The sequence below is a fragment of the Bactrocera dorsalis genome, chromosome 4 (assembly GCF_023373825.1).
Source record: "Bactrocera dorsalis isolate Fly_Bdor chromosome 4, ASM2337382v1, whole genome shotgun sequence".
NCBI lineage: Eukaryota > Metazoa > Arthropoda > Insecta > Diptera > Tephritidae > Bactrocera > Bactrocera dorsalis.
The window spans coordinates 69,088,698-69,112,871 of NC_064306.1; the positions used below are offsets into that span (position 1 = coordinate 69,088,698).

Below are 24,174 nucleotides of genomic sequence, written 5' to 3' on the forward strand. Positions count from 1 at the left end.
CATCTTTAGAACAAAGACAATACGAAAACAAAACGTTGCCAAAAATAAAATGAAGCGACGTTATCATCTGAAATCGGAAGTTAAGTACGAGTACAGCACCTCGTTTACGGCAACCATCAATCAATCGAGAACGTGAGTAATTTTATCGTTTCCTATTTTATCATATGCACCACTGCATTACTAAATCAAATTTATTTATTATTATTTTTATTGCATAATTTAATGCATTGTTTTATTAAAAAATCTAATATATTTTTTTCAAATTTCTCTGTGCTATTCAACCTACATTATTTAGTTCATTATTATTAGGTCGATTTATAGGTGTTTATACTCGTAGGTGTGTGTTTTGCTCATGACTAACTCTTTGCTAAAAGCAGTAAGATAGCAAATGTGTGATTGATAAGATATATTCAACACAGATATGATTATCTTTAATGCAAGAGAAACACTTGTTAAATCAGGCTAAGCAATCAGAACAGCATTTTATTGCACGTCGTTGCACCCTTCTAAAGATAGGCGTAAACTCTGAAGAAAGTGACGTCAATCCATTTCATATTTTTCGCATACTGTTGCTTTGCCGATTTGTTGCTGTATCAAGTATTATATAATATATTGCTAAAACTTTAAAAATTAAGGGCGAAGAAAAGAATGCGGTTACCTAATTGCATTTAATCCATTTTTCAAGAAAACAGAATAAGTATTACTGAGTGAAAGCTTAAAATGAATACCACATCTTTAGTCTGGCTTCTGAACTTGTTCAAACTTTGATTAAGTTTCATCATATTATTATGTATATTCCTCTCCAAAGCTGATAAGGTCAAGATCAGCGGATTGTATTATTCTTTCATCTGTTTTACCTCTAAAGATTCGGGATTAACTAGTAATTGTATAGTCTCCCAGAACTATGGGTGATTTCAAGTTTGCTGTTAATTATACTTTGAAAATGACACACAGTTAAGTTTACCACGAAGTTTGTAACACCCTTAAGGGACTTCGGAGACTCTGGAAGTATATTCTTCTTTATTGGCGTAGACAACGGTTACGCGGTTATATCCGAACACTATAAAGTACATAAATGATCAACAAGCCGAGTCGATTTAACTAAGTATGTCAGTCTGTCTAAATGGCTCTGAAAATTTGCACTCGTCCTTTTCTCCCAAAAAAGTAGCTCAGAAATCGAAATATCCCACTCACTCCCTATATAAGGATGCTGTTAAAAACTACTAAAAGCGCCATAAATCAATAACTAAATACACCATAGACATTAAATCTTACCTCCGAGATGGTATGAGAAGGCTTTATGGGTGCCGGTATGAAAATTCGACACCACCCACTTTTTGGTGAAATCACATATCTCGGAACCTGACCTACCGATTTCGACTAAATTTAGTACGAAGCATTCTCCTCATATTCTTATGCCACTACTTTTCAAACAACAAAATTTTAAGTTCCATCTGACTCTTTTCTTTCCAATGTACAAATCAAGAAGCAATTATTATTATGCAGAAAAATTTTTCATGAATAATGCTCTTAGAGTATGCCACTTTATAACCGAAAATGGTCCAAAGCCAACAAAAACTGTTTAAGCTAGGCAGCGTATATGTGGAACCCCGTATGGATAGTTGACATTTGACCGAAAATATCGGTCAATGTGTGAGATATACAATTGAAATTCCGACAGAATCATTTCCTGACTATAGTAATTCTGTGTATCGAAAATGAGTTGAATCGGGTTAATACTTCCTTTAGCCCCCATAAAACTAATATAAAGATTTTCGAACTACATTATATCATTATAGTGTATCTTTATGCCTTAAATTGAGCAAAAACTTGTCCTTTTCCCTATACATATAACTAATATCAATAGTTTCGAACATCAGGCTGACTTTACTCTATAGGATTGGTGATTGTATGTGAGGTATCTTAATAATCCCCAACTCAATCCCAATTCGGATATTTTCCTGAAGGAATTTCTCAGACTTGGGTTCTCGCAAGTTGCAAGAGTATAAAATATTCGGTTATATCCGAACTCAGCCCATCATTACTTGTTCTAGTTGCTTTCTTTTGTTGCATCGTGTGATTTCTTGTTGTGGTTTTCCATTCAATTCTTGCAGAGCTTTTGTAAGAAACCTTTATTTTACAATTTTAAAATTAGATATCGAGATTTTCACCGCTACCAATCGGTTGCAAATTGAAATGGTAATATGCAATATTGATCATGTTGCATACAAAATTATATACATACATTCTAATAGACATTCGTTATTACTGGACACGAATGAAAATTCATTCAGTCTGATAAATAATTTGTACTATTATTTAACGACTTTTTGCATATACCATACATACTTATATAGCTACATATGTATGTAACCATTCATTGATAATAAAACTGTTAGTATTTGAAAATCCGTTTGTTTATTGCTTTTACAATTAAGTAGTAAATAAACACTTGAATTTTTATTAATTAAAGCCGACACTATTTCCAACGAAAAGTCTTCGACAAACATAAAAATGTCAATAATAACAACAAACGTCCAACACAGAATGAATATGATGAACTTCATTATCACAGCCAGACGCAAATATGTACATGTATATATGTATGTATGGCATGTCTCCAAATTTGAACAGCAACAACAATAAGTCGCTTCAATTTAAACTGCATATACCCATATGTACAGACTATAGAAAAGCATGTATGTACATGTGTACGAGAGAGTGTGTTTGTGTTTTCAGATTGAAAATTTTTAGTTGCGATAGTACAAAAATTCACTGATGAATATGCACAGACACATGACTAAAAGCCAAGCGACTGCAAATGCAAACAACACTCGGCGTCTATCCTCCACACGAGTATCCATGTGTGTGTGTATGTGCATGTGTTTGTGTGCATAAGCAAAGCCTGGCGTCTGCAATGCGGGATTCCACTAAATATTGATGTGGGTTGAAAAATACAGGGTTATCACGCTTGGACAATGACCCCTTGGAGGATTATGAGTGGAATTCAAATTACTTTCACTCAATAAATCACTCGCTCAATTTACGTTCTCACTTGACCATATAGGAAATCGTCCAGTTGACAGCAAAACAATTAATCAATTAATGCAAAAATGTTTAAAATTTTAAATTTAATCATTTTGAATAATTTTAAAGACTGTATTGTTAACTTCGAATTGAAGTAATTTTTAATTTTACTGATAGTAGTATGTCTGTGTGCTACAAATGTGTAGAATCGGGTCAATACTTCCCGTAGCCTCCATATACCTAATATAAAGACTTTCGAACTTTCGCGTGACTTTATACTATATATATCGGTCAATGTGTTGAAATCGTAAGAAAATTGAGAGAGTGTGTTTCTCTTATAACGGCGCACACTGTGGTTGGAATAAATAAAATCGGGTGAAAACTCGCCATACACTTCATATGGCTTTAATCCTTGCAAGTTGCAAGAGTATAAACTGTTCGGTTATACTCGAACTAAGCTCTTCATTACTTGTTAAGAATGAAATTGTTTCACAGCTGATCATATCATAAAAACCTTATGGTATTTACGTATTAACCATACCTTAAACTAGGGAGATTTGACAAAACATTTTGTACTCCTAAAAAATATATTAATCTATTCAAAAACGAAAATATATTTCTCTGCCATATAAGGTAACGGAAAGTTCTTTAATTTCCAAGGGTTGGCAACAGCAATTACGTAAGTCAATTATGAGCGTCAGAGTTGATGGTCAAATGACTCAATATTGGGCACAGTTTTCCGTTAGGGCTCGCCGCTCTAACACAAATTTACATATTGCAACTACAAACAGTGGCCTTTTAGAGTGACTGCGACTATGTTAACAAGCAGGAGTGTCATTGTATACTTATGCATTTACATACATACATATGTATATACATTTATACGTCAATATTTGCGTCAGCTGGTGAATTGTAAATTTTGATGTTATCCTTTGGAACGTACCTTTAGGTTGTGATTAGTAATGACATCAGGTTACCTGTTACCGCCTGACAACAGAAATTTCCAAATATTCGCAACGAAACTAACCTTTGCGTTGTTATGTCATTTTAGAATAAAAACTAATTTAAATTCATAAATATAATATATAAATAATAATTAATGATAGTATTAAACAAATTTGATATCTTTTGAAAGTTTAAAAAAACCCCTTTTCTCGATAGAGGTTATAATTTAAGTTAAATATGAGAATTATCATAACCTTTACATGCAACGTAAACTCTACAGTCTATGTGAGTCTCCGTTCTCCGAGTTTTTTTATCAACCGAAAGTTATGGATTGCCTGAAAATTTTTGTTTCCTTATAAGGAAAAATTTATTGTTATAATTAAATTTTTATGATCAAAAAAAGCTATTAACTAAATAATAGTTCGCATGCAACAACAATTTGTTTTTATAAAAATGAATAAAAGTGTGTTATATTTTGTAATTCTAAAGCAAATAATTGCAAATCTGCATATACATTTGTATATATAATACATAGACATTAATTGTATATAAATAATATATACATATGTATGTATGTATGTAATCATATTCCAGTTGTAAGCAGCTGCTTAACCCTTAGGTGAGAAAAATCATTCCTTGCAACTGCCCAAACTTGATCACCAACACGTGCAGCATGCCGTTGTTCTTCCACTCTTGTTATTGTTGTTATTATTGCTGATTTGCTGTCAATTTTACTGCCTTTTTTGTGCGTTGCAAAGTTTTCTGCTTTCTTTTCCTTCTGTTGCGAGTTGTTGCAGTTGTTTTTCACCTACCACTTTGTTTTTGCTTTTATTTGTCAACAGCTTTGTTTGAGTGCCGCCACACCAAGTGTTCATTTTGAGTCACTTGCTCCACACATACCCACACACCAAATACTATGTATGTATGTGTGAGTGTACGTACAACTTGCATACAAGCGTGCACAAATGCGCTCGTGTACATGGGTGTATGTGTGTGTGTGTGCAGCACGGAGTGCCGGCATTCGTTATCGCGATACTCCACTGACGTTCTACAGCGCTCTCTGCTCGCGCTCCAATCTACTCCAACTCACTTGCCGGCCCCGCACCTATCCAACACACACACGCATTCACACACAAGAAGCATATGCATATATGGGTGAGCTGGTGCGGTTTTGTTGCTGATATGGTGAATGTTGCTGTCACTGTGTTTATCATTGTTGTTATTGCTGTTGTTGTGTCTGATTCAGCTTGCTCGCTGCGCGGAGGTGCAGCTCTCTGCCGTAACGGCCAACCCGCCGCAAAGCAATAGTTTAAGTTGCTCCAACTTCACTCGTTCGAGTCGTATTCGAGAGCAACAACCCGCTGGAATCGGACGCATTTCTGTGGTATCGTCTTGTTTTTGCCGCTATTCATACTAAATTACATTTGTGTATATATTTTTCGTTAAATATCGCGTAGTCGGTATAGTTGCAGACAAGAATATTGCATATATATATGTTTAACACACGTATATATATGTACATAAAGTGATATTGTTTCTTGTTTTTGGTTCAAACATTTACCGTTCTGCGAAATTCCTAATTTCAACTAATTAGTGTGTAGTAAAATTAGGCGCTCAAGCTTTCAAGCATATACACGCGTAAATAATTGCCAAAAAGCAAGCAATCACAACAACAAACGTGTGACTACAACAAACAAGGTGAACACATTTTTTAATTGTTTAAATTTCTCCAAAATTATACATTTTGAAAATTTAACAACAAAAAATTGGCAAATTGTGACAAAAGGAAATTAATTGTTATATATAGTGTGTGAGTGTGTGTTTCTGTGCGCATCTTATCTAAAACGTTAAACTAAAAATCGCAACATGTTGTACAAATCTTTTAATTAAAAATTATTATTTTTTGTGTTCTTCCAAATTAAAAATTAAAAGAGTTTTGTTGTGTCCTAGCACATCCTGTTATATACATGTACATATATGTATACATATAGACATACATATGTAGCCGGGGCCAAGCCCATGTGCTTACAGTGCATGTGTGTGAAGTAACAAATACATGCAAATACTTATTTAAGTGCATATACCAAATATATACATACTTATGTACATATGTATGTATGTATGTTCTTGCAGACGTCCAGTTAAAAAGTCGCATACATTGTTTCTTATTTGCAAAATTTCATATCAGCAAAAGTAGATACGCGAAACAAGTTTTGCCATCGCTCGTGCGCCATTCTCTGGGATACAGTCGTATGGTTCCTTATTTTTAAATTCTGTTTAAACGGTATACCATTCACTTGGAAAAATTGTGTGAAAAGGTTTCTGTAAAAGAAATTTGTTTTAAAAGGATAATCGAAAAAAATATTTTCGCGTAAAAAGTTTTGTTTAATTTCTAATAACAAATTGTTACAAAACAATTAGATTAAAATTTAAGTCTTTGATTATTTTTCGAATTTCTGTGTTCTAAATTTTAAAAATAATATTTTTTTCATAATAAAAAATTATAATATGGCTTATTCAAGTCGTGTGTTGAGAATGAAATCGAAAGTTTAAAATAACTATTCAACATTGAGTTTAAATGACTAATCAAGATCACAATCGGGCATGTGGTCATTTCTTTTGCTGCTATAAAGTCTGAAAATTTTCGTTATGTCTCGTAGAGTAATACCGTGAGTGCGTCGGAAAGTCTCTTGTTAAATTGGATCAATATTTTATTTAGAAAGAGACTTCCGACGCACTCGCGGTATTATTCTACGAGAAAAGATTCAGTCCTTATAACAGCAAAAACAATGATCACGTGACGACAACAACGAAAAATTTATCCATATAATATATTATTTAACAAGCAATTTTTCGAGGCACTCACGGAAGATATTATTTTCAAAAAAAAAACCTTTATTCTACATAATTATGTACTCGAAGCTCTTGAATACCAAACCAAATCGCTAGTAATCTACAAAATTCTGCGAAATCCAAATGAGCTCTCTTATGTAACTCTCAATTACACATTTTATAATCCCATTGAACTTTAGAAAACTTTGACATCGTACTTACAATAGGGAGTGTCACACTATTGTTCGAATAGAGGACTTTTTCGACTACTTCAGGGTCAGAACTCGGATGTTATTACCTTTCCATGTTATGTGCTATGTATTCCAGTATTTCCCAACAAGGAACTGTTATTCGGACTAGGTTCAAATATTATACTTATATTATATAAATTTTTTGGATGGAAACAAATTAACATTGGAATCAAATAAGCTTTCCGTTGGACCAAGTCTTAAAACTTTTGATGCATCTAAATTATTAATAATTTATTAATAAATAATAAAATATCTAAATTAAATTATTCTCACAAACAATATAAAATGTTGTATACGGTATAAAACCTTGGGACTCAATAAGCTTGGCTCATTGCACGTTCGGTTTTTCGCCAACTCATTTCTTTGGATTTAGCTTACAGCAAAAAAACGTCCACAATTGTTATTTTGTTGTGATTTCTTCAAATTCACTATTGTTATACTTAAATCTGTTCTTGCTTTTATTATTTTTCGTTTATTTCCTTTTATTAAACTCACACTTTTCCATTTCAACTGTGTTCCAGTGTGCGCCAACGATCTCCATACGGTATTCGCACTAACAGACTTACTTGGCCATATCGAGCAAGTAAGGCAATCGAGTATCAAGAAGAAGAAGAACAACCTCAAACGCAACCTCAGACGCGTTCAGCTATTACAGAAACAACAAATCTACCTGAAACCACCAACAACAACAACGAAAAAATGGCTGAAGTTGAAGTAGAGCAAATAGTTGAAGTCACAGATGAAGTGAACAAGGATAAGGAGGAAGATGAAGTCGAGGACCAACCACGAAGGGTAAGTTTGGACAGCAGTGTTGCTGACTTTGAACTGAAAGAAGAGGTGGATGAAGTGGATAGTAAGGAAGAAAATGAAGAGGATGACGTGGAAGATGGGGAAGATGAAAATCCCGAAGAAGACGTAAGTGATGAAGAACCGATTGAAGCGGTATTTCATATAGAGGAAGTAAATGAAGACGAGGAAGAAGAAGAAGAAGGAGAAGTAGAAGAAGAACAGGAAGAGGTAGAAGAAGAAGAAGAAAATGTAGAAGAGGAAGAAGATGAAGAAGAAGTGTTAGATAGTGAGGAAGTAGAAGAAGAAGAAGCAGAAGAGCAGGAAGAACCTGCTGAAGAAGACGAACAGGTAGAAGAAGAAGAAGAAGAGGAGGTGGAGGAAGAGGAACCCGTTGAAGACGAAGAGCAAGATTTAGAAGATGTAGAGCCTGAAGTTGAAGATGAACCTGCTGATGAAGAGCCTGCCGAAGAGGAAGATGAAGACGAACCGGCAGAAGAAGAAGAAGAGGTGGAGGAGGAGGAACCCGCTGTAGAGGAAGAACCTGAAGTTGAAGATGAACCTGCTGATGAAGAGCCTGAAGAAGTAGAAGAGGTAGAAGCAGAAGAGCAGGAAGAATCTGCCGATGAAGACGAACCGGCAGAAGAGGAAGAAGAAAAGGTGGAGGAGGAGGAACCCGCTGAAGAGGAAGAACCTGAAGTTGAAGATGAACCTGCTGACGAAGAGCCTGCAGAAGAGGAGGATGCTCCTGAAGAGGAAACCCCTGCAGAGCCCGAAGAAGTAGAAGACGAAGAAGCAGAAGAGCAGGAAGAATCTGCTGATGAAGACGAACCGGCAGAAGAGGAAGAAGAAGCGGTGGAGGAAGAAGAACCCGCAGAAGAGGAAGAACCTGAAGTTGAAGATGAACCTGCTGACGAAGAGCCTGCAGAAGAGGAGGATGCTGCTGAAGAAGAAATCCCTGCAGAGCCTGAAGAAGTAGAAGAGGAACCAGAAGAAGAGGAAGAAGAAGACGAACCGGCAGAAGAGGAAGAAGAAGCGGTGGAGGAAGAAGAACCCGCAGAAGAGGAAGAACCTGAAGTTGAAGATGAACCTTCAGACGAAGAGCCTGCCGAAGACGAGGATGCTGCTGATGAAGATATCCCTTCAGAGCCCGAAGAAGTAGAAGAGGCGGAAGCAGAAGAGCAGGAAGAATCTGCTGAAGAAGACGAACCGGCAGAAGAAGAAGCGGTGGAGGAAGAGGAACCTGTTGAAGAGGAAGATTTAGAAGTTGAAGATGAACCTGCTGATGAAGAGCCTGAAGAAGTAGAAGAGGTAGAAGCAGAAGAGCAGGAAGAATCTGCCGATGAAGACGAACCGGCAGAAGAGGAAGAAGAAGCGGTGGAGGAAGAAGAACCCGCAGAAGAGGAAGAACCTGAAGTTGAAGATGAACCTGCTGACGAAGAGCCTGCCGAAGACGAGGATGCTGCTGAAGAGGAAATCCCTTCAGAGCCTGAAGAAGTAGAAGACGAAGAAGCAGAAGAGCAGGAAGAATCTGCCGATGAAGACGAGCCGGCAGAAGAGGAAGAAGAAGCGGTGGAGGAAGAAGAACCCATTGAAGAAGAAGAACAAGAGTTAGAAGATGAAGAACCTCAAGTTGAAGATGAACCTGCTGATGAAGAGCCTGCAGAAGAGGAGGATGAAGAAGAAATCCCTGCAGAGGCTGAAGATGAGGAACCTTCTGATGAGGGCGAACCTATAGATGATATAGAAGAAGAACAAGAAGAAGATGAGTTGGAGAATGAAGAAGTAGAAGAGGCAGAAGTAGAAGCCTTGAATGATGAAGTAGAAAGTGAGGGTGACCCTGCAGAAGAACAGGAAGAATTAGCAGATGAAGACGAACTTGCAGAAGAGCTACAAGCCGTTCAAGCTTTAGATACAGTTTTAGATGAAGTAGAAGCAGAAGATAACGAAGTAGAAGAAATCATTGAGTCAGTTGAAGAGAATGAAGATGTAGAAGAAGTAGAAAATTCAAATGAAGGTGAAGAATTACCGGAACCTGCTTTGGAAATCGTTGAAGAAGAAGCACCAATCGAAGAAGGTGAGGTAGAAATATTAAGTAGAACAATCGAAGTCGAGGATGAGCCCCAAACGGTAAGTGAAAACAACAATCAAGTAAAAGAAAACGACACTGTAGAAGAGGAAGAAGCAGATACTGTTAAGAAGTTCGAGTGTCGACCACGAAGGGTAAGTCAAGTTATAAATGCCAGATAAAATTACATATAGTCTGCTTGCATATTCATAAATACACATATGCGTTCATTATATGTAGGTAATATGCTTCTGTGATAGTAAAAAATGCAACAACATTCTGCTTATGTATGGTTTACAAGCTTTCAATCACACGTGTATTCTTATATAATATTATGCAAAACTTCGTATTGTGCAGACAAGTGCGATAGTACCAAGGCACTCATCTTAAGGACAATAACACTTTGACATTTACGAGTGGCTGCCTCACACTTAAAAGCCTTAAACTCATACTTTTTTCAATGTGAGAACGCAAAGGTCGGGCGAAGATTTATTAACACTCACGTCTGCTGCATGGTACTATCTGCATCTAGCCACCACACACGCTCGGTTAGGGTTAGGAAATGCTTTAAGTGACTTTAAGAAACTACGGTAAGGGCAATTCGTACTCTTTTCGTTTCAAAAAATAATTTCATTCAATTGAAAATGCGTTTTACACTTTATGGAGCAAAGCAATATCAAAATTCTTGTACAAATTTCGGAAATTACTTCTTTCTGATTTCGTAATAATTTATGTTTGTTGGGGGCAACAATCTCAGACGTTCAACGGGACTGCACAACTCGTGGGACACTTAAAATTCGATGCGCTTAATTGAAGAGCGTAAATAATCGCGGCCCAAGCAGCGTGCCTTCGCTTTAAAACACACAAGTTGACTTGAAAATGCTGTATACATATATATACATACATAATTTCCTCTCTATATATATGTATATATTTGTCAGCATACTTTGTACGTGTTCATGGGACAAATTCCATCTCTATAACACATAGCATTGCTCCACATTTACTAATTGATTGCACACCAAGCGTTCAATAGACGAGTATTGACTGCATGATTCACGATTAAAAACTAAATATTTATACATTTGTTGATAAATCACACACTTGCAAGTGTGGAGTATTGGGATTTTTGTGATAAACGCGTAGAGTTTCTTCGGAAAGATGATAACTTGTTAAGAAACGGCCCAAGCTCATGTCTTCAGTGCACTAATTGCAATTGTATTTGCTATTTTGCCTTTTATTTGATGTTGTTTTAGGCATAGAGTTGAAGGTAATACAGCTCTTATCGTCAATCAGCTCAAGTGGCGAATGTGCATATAAAAAAAAAACTTATTTACCTAGATACCGTATCAAATAATAACTCCGTGAATCCAGTGTCAATAAATTGAATTTACGAGAAAAAAATTTTAGATCAAAGAGTGAGGGTATTGTTACCCTAGCATAAATGGAAAACCCCGTGATATATGTATCTGGGATTAGTGGGAACGTAGCTTGCGATTAATGCCTCTTGACATCCCTTTTTATAGACAGAACTGTTTCATTTTGCTTGAACCTATCCAACAAACAGACTTAACATCTTATTGTAGATAAAAGGGTAGAGTTAGAGACTTCAAGAATTGAATCTATTAAAAGACTACTAAAGGGTAGGTTATTCTGGTAGGCCAGTAAGCCAGTCATTGACCAGTTTAGTTCTTTGCGATATCAGTTCTTTGAGATATCAATTGCTAAGTCCAAGAGGAGCAATCATCCTTTAGGATGCCTGTGCTTGACGCAAATTTTAACAGACTCTACGGCCTCACTATCGATACCTTCTCCAGTGTATCAAACTGTGGGGAAACCAGTTGCTTACAGCGTAGTCTTGCCAATGTGGGACAACTACACAAGAGATGCTCCATTGTTTCCCTGGTGCCCTGCTCTAGACATTTCCTGCAGTCTTCTCGTTCTGTCAGCCCCATTTTGCGAGTGTGTGTCGCAACCAGACAATGACGAGTTAGTATTCCCATCATATTCCTACAGTCTTTTCTAACGAGTGCCAATAGAAATTTTGTCTACTTCCGATCTACCGTTTTGCACATGACTTTTGCATTTTTGCACCCAAGTAGCTTGATCCAACGGGTTTTGATTTTCTTTACCATGCTTCTGTGGAGATAGTCGTTTGGACAATGCATGGGTTTCCCAATGCTGATCACTTTTTCGAATGTTAGTCCTACACCATTCTTGACAATCTCGTCCACTATTTCATTGCTATCGATGCCTTTGTGGCCTGTCACCCATCAGAAGTAAAGTTGCTTGCTTCTGGCAACACTTTCTACTGCTATTCTGCTTTCCAAGTCACTTCTGGCCGATATACGATACGAGGTTACTGCCTTGATTGCTGCTTGGCTGTCTATGTAGATGATGACCCTGGAATTGTCAGCAGGTACATCAGAAAAATAGAAAAATTTTTCAAATTCGAAAATTCGGCCTAATCATTTGCCAAAGTTTTGTACATGCATATGTATGTATATCGAAAGTTAGATTTCCTTAATATTTAAATGCCTACATATTTCCAACTTCGCTGCTGGCACATACTCTCTTTGTAAATTACAAAAATTATAATTATGTAAGAGGGGGGCGCGGCTTATTGCCCATAAGAATGGCAGTATATCACGCGAAATTATGACACCATAGTGTCTTAGTATGATGTGTCTACTAAGATTTTATGATAACAATAAAAATAAAAGCAGTTCATGCCGTTTCGAACAAATTGGGGCTAAAGCGGTATATCTGCTATACGAAAAGTATATACATACACACTATACATAAAGACAGCTATATGACTATATAAATTGTCACATTAAGCAAACAAGACACTTATCTGCATTTAATTTTTATCACTCTGATTTCAGATGATAATTTAGTTATATAATTAGTATAATCTAACTTTTTGCTTAATACAGTATATGTATGTACATATGTATATAGATAGACACTGATATTTGTATATTTATTGTGCATACCCCGGATATGAGCTAATGAAGCGTATTTAATAGACATTTCAGCGCTTTTGTGATTATATTATATGTACCTACTATAAATATTCGGTAGACGAAAAAGTCTTTTCGTATTATTAGTTTAATGAAGCTTAAAATCTCACCTATCCAACACTATATAGTATGACACAATGTGATTGGTAGCACTGAAGATCTTGTATACGACTGCACCGACATCTATTGACAAAATACGAAAAGACTTTTTCGACTACACAATATTAGTATAAAATATAGAGCCACGTAGTAGAAGAAGTTAATTTATATGATAATATATATGTACATATGTATGTATATTATGTACATAGCATGTATGTATGTACATATGTATATAAATACGCGTTTTCATACAAAGCGGTGTGGCAACAATGACGTTATTACGCCTACGAAAATTCGCCAAAGCTTTCTACTTATTGACTTTCAAAAACTCAGATAAAAATACATTTTTGCGGCATGCAAATATCACACACATACACATGCCTACATGCATAACTGCCATATGTACAATTAAACAAAGTATAGCCAAGAGTGAGTACCGTTAAAGTGAATTGACCAAAACCACAAAGCGTACGCAATTAAATAAGTATGCACAAGCGTTTATGAGCGCGCAAATCTACTTATCATACATACTTGCATATATGTACATGCATAAATACAAACTATGTACATAGATGTGTATTTACATGCACTTGTAGCGGCTGCTGCTGAGTGCTCAAATAATGCCATATAACTTGTCGCCAACGAAACGCTCTTAAACAGCTCCATCAACAGCAGCAACAGCAACTGAAAACAGATAAAGGTGACACCAGCCGCATTGTCTGCCACCGTCCGGCGGTGCGTCCGTCCGTTCGTCACCACGATTGCATTGATAAAGCTCTGAAAGAAATGCAAAAACAGGCAAAGCACTAAAACACGCACAATACTCGTACAAGTGAGCAAATTTCTTTTGCTGCCGCGCAAGCTTTAAGCGGATTTTGCAAATCAAGCGCATCACGCGCCTCGAATTGCAAATAAACACGCGTTTCGCGCAGCGCGAACCTGCCGCCAACTGCCAGCCGGCAAACAGCTATATATCAGCTACCAGCTGCCAGTGGACCCAGTAACAGTCGGCGCAGAGCACAGTTGCGCGAATGTGTCCGAGAGGTGAAAGTATTTAACTGAAATCTTTTGATGCGTTGAAATGTGAAATGTGAATGCGGCCGCCAAGGTGATTGCTAATGGCAAGAGCAGCGGCAATGGCTATACAGTTTCGTTGTTGCAATATTACACACACATATACATACATACACCAGCACGAACTACAATACAATACATTTGTATGTGCGAATGTCAGTTGGTTAGACGATCATTAATACAGTTATAAAATATTGATGACTTTGAGTGGTACGCTACCGACGAATGACAGAATTCGCGACATTTTTAGAATGTACAAGTCAAAAAAGAGAGCGACTGACACACTTAGTTGTGTCACCGACGCAGTAAACGCTAGAGGTTAACGGTTGTTTTCAAGCGAGCACAATTACAAAATTTGCTAATCCTACTGTTATGGTTTAGTAAATATATAATACAAAGAAATGTGAGCATGGCTTAGTCCAAACGCCGGAGGATTAATAGATTTTGTTTTTAGGCTGCTCGTTCCACTTTATGTACACTTTCTAACGTGACCAATTTTGTTAACCACTTTAACTTTTCCAAAATAGTTATATAAAAATAATTTGACGCTCCACTTTCTGCACACTTATGGTATGTATACATAAAGCTAAAGACTTTTTTGTGACAAAATACATTTTTAACGATTAAATATTCATAATCTAAACAAGGTATATTAATTTTGCGAAGAAGATTATTACATACAGAAACGTCGTAGACCCTATAAGATACATATATGTATCTGCATATAAAGACTCCACCATGTTCGTCGGTATATACGCAAACTGGTCCCTGTTTTTGACGTGTTGATCTCAAATTTTGCATGCCTTCGTTTCTCTCTACAGAGCTGCTCATTTTTCATAATCATCCTAATCGGACCACTATAGTATATAGTTGCCATACAAACTGATCGACCAAAAAAATCCTTATATAGAAAATATAACCCTACAGTAAAGCACGGCATAAACCCCTTTTAAAATAGGACTATTAAGGGGCCCATGTACTTCCTAAACTTAACTTAGAACTTGGACGAAGGAAAGAAAAAACTGAACATTGGATTTTTGGGAGACATTTAAAAAATCCCCAAGCGCCCAAGTCCTTAAGGCTGTACCTCCGAACCTATTGCTCGGATCAACTATTTAGGAAAATATTCTAAATTCAATTTTTTGAAACCCATAAATCCCTATAACCCCTTAATTTCAAACGTATTTGTGGAAAGTATATTTTAGGTCCCGAATTGAGATGATAAGAACATGTCAAAATGGAGTTTTACCCCTATTAAATTTAGACCTTCTTTGAAGACAATTATTGTAATCTAAATCTTAACCATGTTGACCAATGATAGCAGAATAATATGTGCTGTCTTCAGCCTGAGTAAATAATTTATGAAATCACCACTAAAGAACTTTATCAATAGAGCTTATTGATTTCTGAAGCCCTATTCACTTATGTATACATATATATTTATGTGTGTACATATATGTACGTACGTATGTATATAGTGTAATTTAACAATAACTTCGACTGTCTTGCAGACAGGCTACAACCGCATGCAAAACTCTAAAATATTTCTTTAATAAAAGGGGGATTGAAGTTATTTTTAAATATTTTAAAATAACCATTAAATACTATGCAGTTCTACGCTATTGAACACATACGTAAACTTCAACATTGATATACATATGTACATATATGTATATGTATATGTATAACTGCAACTGCTAGCATGTACTTACCGTTTTATTTTCTCCTTTCTTCGCTTCGGATCCTACAAAATATTTCTATATTTTTATGTGCCCTCACACGAACCCACCTACATACATATGTACATACACTTTTATATGCATGAATATGTATATGTATGGAAAACATATTCACTCTCACCTTCAGGATGAGTGAAGCGACGCATCGCATGGGTGGGTGCTACGACAGCGGTGCCGGTAGCGGCGGCAGCAGCAACGCCAACTCGCACGCAACTCACACGCAACACTCGTGCATTTCCTACGCTGATTTTAAACTTGAAATTTATTAATAACCTTGCGGCGCATACTCAAATCGCATTCAATGGATGATTCGCCGATTGTTTGGCTATATACGGGCACACACACACACAGCCATGGCTACAAACATACATTCATACATACATGTATACGATATATGCTTACACAGTTAAGTGACACGGCACATTGATCGGCGGTCGCGGGGAGCTTGCCAAGTGCATGTGAGTGCAGGCCGCTCCAGCTGAGGCGGCGAACAAGTACACTCGTGAACACTCGTAAAATATGTTCTATGGCGGACGGCGGCGCACACTTTACCACATTTTACCTCATATGGGCAAAAATGTACAAAAACGGCTAATAAGAAAAAGTGTGAGCCTTAAAGTACGTTGTACGTACAAAAACAGCAACAAAAAGCACATATAAGAAAATATAACAATAAAGGCAGCAATCAAAATAACAACGCCATAAAAGTAATGCAAGCAAGCAAAATAAAAAAGAAAAGAAACTATGCTTTAAAAAACAAAAAGGCCGTAACAAGTGAGCGAGCGTTATGTGTGTTTATGCGCTTCACAGGAAAATAGTAAAAAATGAAAAGCAATAAAATGCAACTTTTTAAATATTTTCGTTGCAAACGTATTACTCGTGTATATCCGTTACAAATAAATTCCGAAATTTATGCCTGCACTTTAGCGCATTTTGCCCCTCACGAGTGTATCGTTAAATTTATGCAGATGCATCCTCTGCTGATTAATTGCGAATTACCAAACTACTTTGCTGCACAAACTTGTAATTCACAAGCAGCGATTTGCGTCGCGACGGCAGTGAAAACAAAACACCGTAAACGTTAAGTTGCATGACTTACAGTAGCCACGGTATGTATAGTATGTTTGTCTGTCTGTCTGGCCAACCGCTTTAGCCGTACAGTTAAGTCTCGCATTGTCCATTTCGCGTTTTGCCGCTTTGTCTGTGCACCGGCACTTGGAGGAGTCCATTCGCCCAAACATACAAACAGACACATTTACATATATTCATATGTATGTGTATGCGGCTGTAACTAACCATCAATTTATATGTTCATTCATTATTGTGCAAATGAAATAATTATTTGCCTTATTTTTGCATCTTTTTCGCTTTCGATTTCGTTAGATGCGTTTGCCTTCACACTCTTTCTCGTGTATTACATATTTATTTGGTTTGAAAAGTGGCTGTAATTGTTGGCGAAAAATCCGTTATTGGCATAAAATTAAATTCAAACTAATTTAATTAATTAACCGTTACATTGAAATGAAAGTAGCCAACGGTGAGAGGCGTGTACATATCAATGCTGACGATGCGCATAACATAAATACTACAATATATAATATACATATGTATGTATGTACATGTCCTCCTTATTTTGATTGCGTAAGACATTTTGTTGTTGTTATTACTAGTTCATTTAACTTCCATTTCACGATGAAGGTTGAGCGGCATCAAACTGACGAGCTTTGTTTGGCCAATGTCGCCAATATATTCACACGAAATATCGAAGAGAGGTTCATTTATAACTTGAGCTGTTTAAGAGGTTACCTCGGGTAAAAAACAGACATATGTATGTTTTTAATTTTTTTTCTCATATAAATATTGAAATATTTTATTAGAATTTTTTATTGTTACAAACATACACTATTAAAAAGAAGATCCGCGATTTTTAGAAAAAAATATTTCAAACTCGGTCATTGCGACGCCATTTCAGGTGACCCCTCGGAAAGAAATTGAGCCCGCGTAAAAAAATATGTGTTTCAGTTAAAACCTTAACTTAGAACTTGGACGAAGGAAAAAAATTTAAAATTAGATTTTTGTCTGACATTTTTACGAAAAAAATTAAAATTTCAATGAAAATTTCGCGACATTTTTTTTTTTTTCAAATAGATAAAAAAAACAATTTCGTCCAAGTCTTTAAGTATTGTGTCTCAAAGACCTGTGTAAAATTTCATAAAGATCGGTTAAGTAGTTCTCGAGAAATCTTGCCAATCGACTTCAAAAACACAATTTCGAGAAAAATACGTTTAAAGACGGCGCACTTAGCTTAACTAGCCTCGAGCGCACAAATTCTCAAAGCTGTATCTTCGAAACTATTACTCGGATCAACTTGAAAATTTAGTACAATATTCTAGAGTTGTTGCAAAATTTAATAAGACAATAAAAAACATCCATTTTTTAAAACCCGTAAACCCATATAACATCTTAAGGGTGGGAGTGGGTCAAGCTGAATTCAAAAAATCATTAAATTTATCCATTTTATGGATGATCATATAAAACAGATTTAATAAAATTATTTGATGCGTTTTTCGGATATTTTATATCTTGAAACTCCTTATTATATACTTGTATTAAATCTGACCTGTTCTCCTCATTAGAATAACATTCGGAGATAGACTCTCCTATACAAGCAGCAGAATGAATTTCAATATTTCTTTCCCAAAGATCGATATGTATGCTTTTTAATCATACTTTTATATGAATATCTACATATATATGTATACACTACGAGTATATAAAAACACACACATGTGCTGCCTTACATGGTTAAAAAGTATGCCAGAGTCGTTCGCCTGGAGACACTTTGTTTTTAATGCACTCGTAAGCAAAATATATGTACATACATACATACATACATACATATGTGTTTTCGCTGTCAAAGGCACACTCCAGTGGCACTAAGCTAATTAAACACTTCACCATTTAACATGACTTTATGGCTTAAGGGGCGCATAAGGCGCTATTGGAAAATGTAAGTGTTGGTCATGAACTATGTCTGTTTTTCAAATACTTATCTACATACATATATGGTATATAGTTTTATAGCCACATACACATTCACAAAGTAGTACATAAATATAATTTACTCGAATGCATTTAGTTTAGGGTGTGTATATGTTAGTTGGCACTCCCTCTGCAATGGATATACACATTTTATATTTCATGGCACCTGAAGTCAATGTATAAAATTATTTTTTAATTTGACGAATTGTCATATAGCATTACCATCTGATCATATTTGAATCGGATTCATCCATTTAAATCACAAAACATTTTTTTTTATAAATCGTGCAAAATATTGCTTACTAAAGCATTGGTGTTTGTAGGATTCTACGATATGCAGCCAAATGCGTTATGAAAGAGATACGTTTTCTTGACTCTTGGGCTAAAAAAGTTAGAAAAGGAAACCCGATAGGAATAGTTTGCACAATCACATCAAAGTGTTGAGCACCCGATTTATTGAATCCGCTTTTCTTGACTTCCATTAAAACTAGTTGGACGATCAAAAAATTTAGCTACATTTTGAGGAATGATACCGACTTGAAAATGCCAAGGACAGAATTCAAAATTTAATTTTGAGACTCTTAACTTATCTTATTCTAACTAGAGACCCTAAAAATGATAGTAAATTATAACAATTATGTTATCAAAAAATGATCGCCGACCCAGAATTGTTTGAAAACTATAATAAAATTGTATAGAATTAAAATTGAACAGAATTATTCACACTTTTTACTTCTCAGACAATATATTCTTAACAAACTTTAAACAATTTGAATAGTATTTAGCTGTTATCCCAAATTAAATTTATTTTGAGCTGTTGCCACAAATTAAGAAATTTAACTGATAACAGTCTTAATCAAATACATACATAAATATATGTACATATGTATAAGGAAATACTTGCGAATTGATTCGACATTTATTTTCAAATGAAGAGTGCACACAAACCGCGCGCAGGAAGGAGTAGTCATGGCGATCGTTTTGCAAGAATTCCTTGAATTCGACGGCTGAACTTTCGTGAACTGAAGTCAACCGACAACAGCAATGAGTCAGTTGATTAAAATACACAAATGTGCAAGCCAACCCATATGGCACTCACACACTCATGCACGCACAAGAAATCGTGTAAATAAAATTGCATTTAAATATTTTGTATGCTCCGTATGAAAACATGCGTTTGCTCATGAATCACATTTTAAGTGCGCATAACTCACACATATGCATTTGTGTGAGTAGAAAAAAGGCAAAATTACCAGCGAGGAAGTGCACAAGCAATAAGATTGAGAATAAAAACACCAATTTACATGCATACACATTTTACAGCGATATCAACGCATTGCAAATTACATATGTATATATATACATACATACAAATCCAACAATATCACTAAACTGCCAGTTTGAAAAGGAAATGCATGACATACTTACATGGTGAATTCGCATATATGTATGTATATACATAGTATGTACATATGTAAGAGCGAAGAGAACATATTTTTTTTTCCTTTGAGGTCATTTCCTTCGATAAGAATTTTTTGAGTATCGACAAATGGTATTTTTTTCATTTATTTACTTAGAAAAATTGATCAGTAGAAGATTTAGTTATTTGCGTTCAAAATTATTACAAATACGTGGGTACTTATTACATTCCATTGCATAAACTTGTTTTAGAAGCACAAATAATAGTTTTCTTATGAAATATCAGCTGATTAAATTTTAGCGAACTGAGAAAAAAACCCACATTTCCACCTACCAAATCTTTATTACCGCCTTCAAGATAGCCAATAAAAACATATTAACGCTGAATCAAATTGTTTATATACTTCTTTTACGCCTCGGCTGTGATGGCCTTTAGTGCCCTAGGTGAAGTTTATCCGTTTCGGCTCATTTCTGGTCATTTCCCTTTACAATTATGGACAGTTTCTGCGTCATATTCATGAACCCATGTCTCGTCACCAGTAATGATCCCTTTGATGAATGTAAAGCCTTCAGTTACGTTGTCAAGCGTCTCTTTTGTGGCCACTACTCGACGTCGTTTTTGCAAAACATTCAGGTATTTTCGTACGAGTCTATCATTGACATTATTTATATCCAAAACTTTAACCAGAATGTCTTTAGCCGTCATTAGAGCTGTTGAGATTTAATGCTCTGATACCAACACGACGATTTTCAAGTGCTGTTTCTTTAACTCTTTCGATCTTACTGCAATTAACTGTGGTGAATGAACATTCGCATTGGGCAAGTTTTCGGCGACTTCACGACCTTCACTGAATGCTTTATGTTTGTGATACATTAGAGTCCGAAAATACATTTTCAATGATTTCACAGCTGCGTCTCCATTGGAAACACATACTTTCTAGCAAACTTGTTATTAATTTTTTTTCCATGAAAAAAATCGCCGGACTAATTTTTATGTCGTAAACAAACAGCTGCAAATTACATACTAATTGACATATAGAGTTCAAATTTCACACAAATATAAAAAAATTTCGCCAATCCAGGAAAAAAATTTATCGATCGATTAGCGCTCAGTTTAAATTCACCAGTCCGAGTCATATTTGATCAGATGGTAGTTGTCATCAATTAAATTTTTACGAGAATATTTATTATTTTCATTGCATAAAATTCTAATAATATATAACTATGAAATGGATAGGTTTTAAGTTGCTTTTCTTGTAATTAAAATTCGTGAAAGCAAATAGTGAGTCAAATTTTCTACAATCTTCTCTTGTAAATGTTATATAGAACAATGGAACTTCCATAACGCGAGGTTCTCTATAATTGAACTCTTTAATTGGCAATAGAACTCAAATTTCATACAAATTTCCTTCTATAACTCGAAGTCTCTCTAATTCGAAGTTTGTTTGTGGATTATGGTGATTCGAGTTAAAGACTTATATACTGCAAGTACAAAAACATTTCTGTAACTCTTAAAGTTTAACGCCAGTATTTAACATAGCCTATCGACACACAATTTTCATATACAAAATTCGTGTAGAAATAGTTCCGCCTCCCACAAGTAGCTTAGAGTTCTCGGATATCTCCGCATGAAATCTGTAACAAATTTCCATTTCTTTTCACATGCATTATATTAACAACCATCAAAGAAATTACACTAATTTCAACAAAAGTTAGACACCAGAGGCAATTCAACATACGTGGTAGGTAAACTTTATTGTCTTCTTTAAAAGCTCAACTTTGAGAAAACAAAAGTGAGTAAGTATTTGATGTAATCGATTCTAAACTAACTGTTATTTCCACAAGTGTGAGAGATTCTTAAAATCTTAATAAAAAAATATCAACTTATACTAACCTAACCTAACTAAATTATAGATCACAGCATGTTAACGTAAGACAAAAAATAAAAAATAAATGGTAAGAACACGAATTTATACATATACTTATACAGTTATAGGGTCACAAGCACGACCTTAGCGAAACATACTTATTTTTAACGATATTACGTACAAGATGAATGAAAAAATACCAATTATTTTGAAAACTATTGAAAAATCTTATAATTGAGGTTCTTTAAGTTATTAGATTATTTTATAACATATTATTTTAAGTTTTTTGTTGAAGACATTGTATTTTAGTTTGATTTTTAATGATTTTATGATTTAATAATTTTAAATAGCATTAAATGCCAACCAACGAGTCACAACTTTGTTAAATGTGCTTTCTTTAGGTTTTCTCATTTTAAGGCCGCCGAAATCGCTGTAAATATGCCAAGCGTGCTTCTAAATACTGCGAGAAACTTGGAATCTGAACACTGCATTGTCGTGCCAAATAATAATCATGCATTATTTGTATTTCTAGATGCTCTTCCCGACGGGGCTAGACAAAGACTCCATTCGTGAGGCTTACGAGGATGTGCGCTCTGACCAAACAGACACCGATTGGTAAGCGCGTTTTATTTAAATAAAATTTTGTGCATCAAGAGCGGCAAAGTGCTCATTTCGCTTGACATCTTTTCGATTTTAGGGCTGTTTTCAAGTTCCAAAACTGCACCATAACGTGCACAGCACGCGGTCAAGGCTTCGAAGAATTCCGCGAGCAGTTCGGTGAAAACGACCGCGCCTTCGGTTATATCCGCATACAAATGGGCGATGAAATGTCCAAGCGGCAAAAGTTCATCTTCCTGACGTGGATCGGCCAATATGTCGGCGTATTACCGCGTGCCAAAATGTCCACGGACAAGGCGCTCATACGTGAGGTGCTGAGCGTAAGTATTCAATGGCTTGAACATAAAAAAAAACTTAACAAAGCGCAAAATGACTGTTTCCTTTATTACCAATTATTATTATTTTTTTTTTTTACAATGTATCGATGACTAACCGAACAGTTGTTTCTGCGACACCCGCTTTTGTAATGTTTGTATGTATAATAAATGTAATTTATTTGTTTTATTCGAAACAGAATTTCGCCGTGGAGTTGTATGCGGGCGTTGACGACGAACTGGACATTGAACTTTTCCGTGGTGCCTTGGAACGCGCGGGTGGCGCCAACTACGGCACTGGTGAGCCAAATTGGTGAAACGCAAGAGCATTGGGGGCGCAATAAAATTGTATATTGTACTTGAAATTGGCAAAAACAAAAGATTACATAAAAAACTAAGAATAAAAAAAAAACAATAACAATAACATGGACGGCAAACACTTTCGAAACCAAAATTAACAACAACAACAAATGCAAAATTACAAACAACTAAAAATATCGTACAATACAGATTTCATTGTCCAGTACCAAGCGCAAAGCGTGAAAATCAAGAAAGTTAAGAAGAAATTGGCGGTTGAGGATTGTGTGGATCGGAGGAGTTTAGTGCCTACTATATGTTTAATTATAAATTTAAATTCTTTTTAGGTGTTTAAAACGAGACGTGACGACGCATCAACGAGTCCCTGATTAGTCATTAAGTTTATTGATTACAACTTACATATATATACATACATACATACAAATTAACATGCATATTTAAGACATTTGGAAAGACGTTTATATATTGTCCAGCGCATTCTTATGTATTTTGTGAAATTATTACATACATATGTATACTTACTATAAAACAAATACAAATACATAGCAGTTTTGTAAAGTCCACTGAACAGTTTTAACCAAAATCCATATTGAAAAAATCATTGATACTACTTATGTATATGATTATATTTGTAAAAAATGCAAATAAAAATTAAAAAAAAAACAATGAAAACCACTGAAACTATATTTAATGAACAGAAATATAAGGAATATATACATATGTAAAAGGGAGCGCGAGCGCCCAG

General features: G+C 35.5%; 1 protein-coding gene across 2 annotated transcripts; it reads left to right on the plus strand.

Moving 5' to 3' along the window:
- Nucleotides 1-24,048, plus strand: LOC105225897 (coactosin-like protein). 2 transcript variants are annotated; one of them, XM_049454282.1, is made up of 6 exons: nucleotides 1-132; nucleotides 7,577-7,847; nucleotides 22,712-22,794; nucleotides 22,877-23,117; nucleotides 23,312-23,411; nucleotides 23,756-24,048. In XM_049454282.1, the coding sequence occupies exons 1-6, from the start codon at nucleotides 50-52 to the stop codon at nucleotides 23,761-23,763; spliced, it is 786 nt and encodes a 261-aa protein (XP_049310239.1). In that variant the 5' UTR covers nucleotides 1-49; the 3' UTR covers nucleotides 23,764-24,048. The 2 variants fall into 2 exon arrangements, with proteins under 2 accessions (XP_049310239.1, XP_049310241.1); XM_049454284.1 differs by lacking the exon at nucleotides 1-132 and adding an exon at nucleotides 5,298-5,670.
- The last annotated feature ends 126 nt before the right edge of the window (nucleotides 24,049-24,174 follow it).

What these genes read in the sequence shown, in the direction of transcription:
- LOC105225897 (XM_049454282.1), top strand. Translation starts at nt 50, where the DNA reads ATGAAGCGACGTTATCATCTGAAATCGGAAGTTAAGTACGAGTACAGC. An exon ending in ACCATCAATCAATCGAGAAC is followed by an intron (nt 133 to 7,576) that starts GTGAGTAATTTT and finishes ACTGTGTTCCAG; the next exon opens with TGTGCGCCAACGATCTCCAT. An exon ending in TCATACGTGAGGTGCTGAGC is followed by an intron (nt 23,118 to 23,311) that starts GTAAGTATTCAA and finishes TATTCGAAACAG; the next exon opens with AATTTCGCCGTGGAGTTGTA.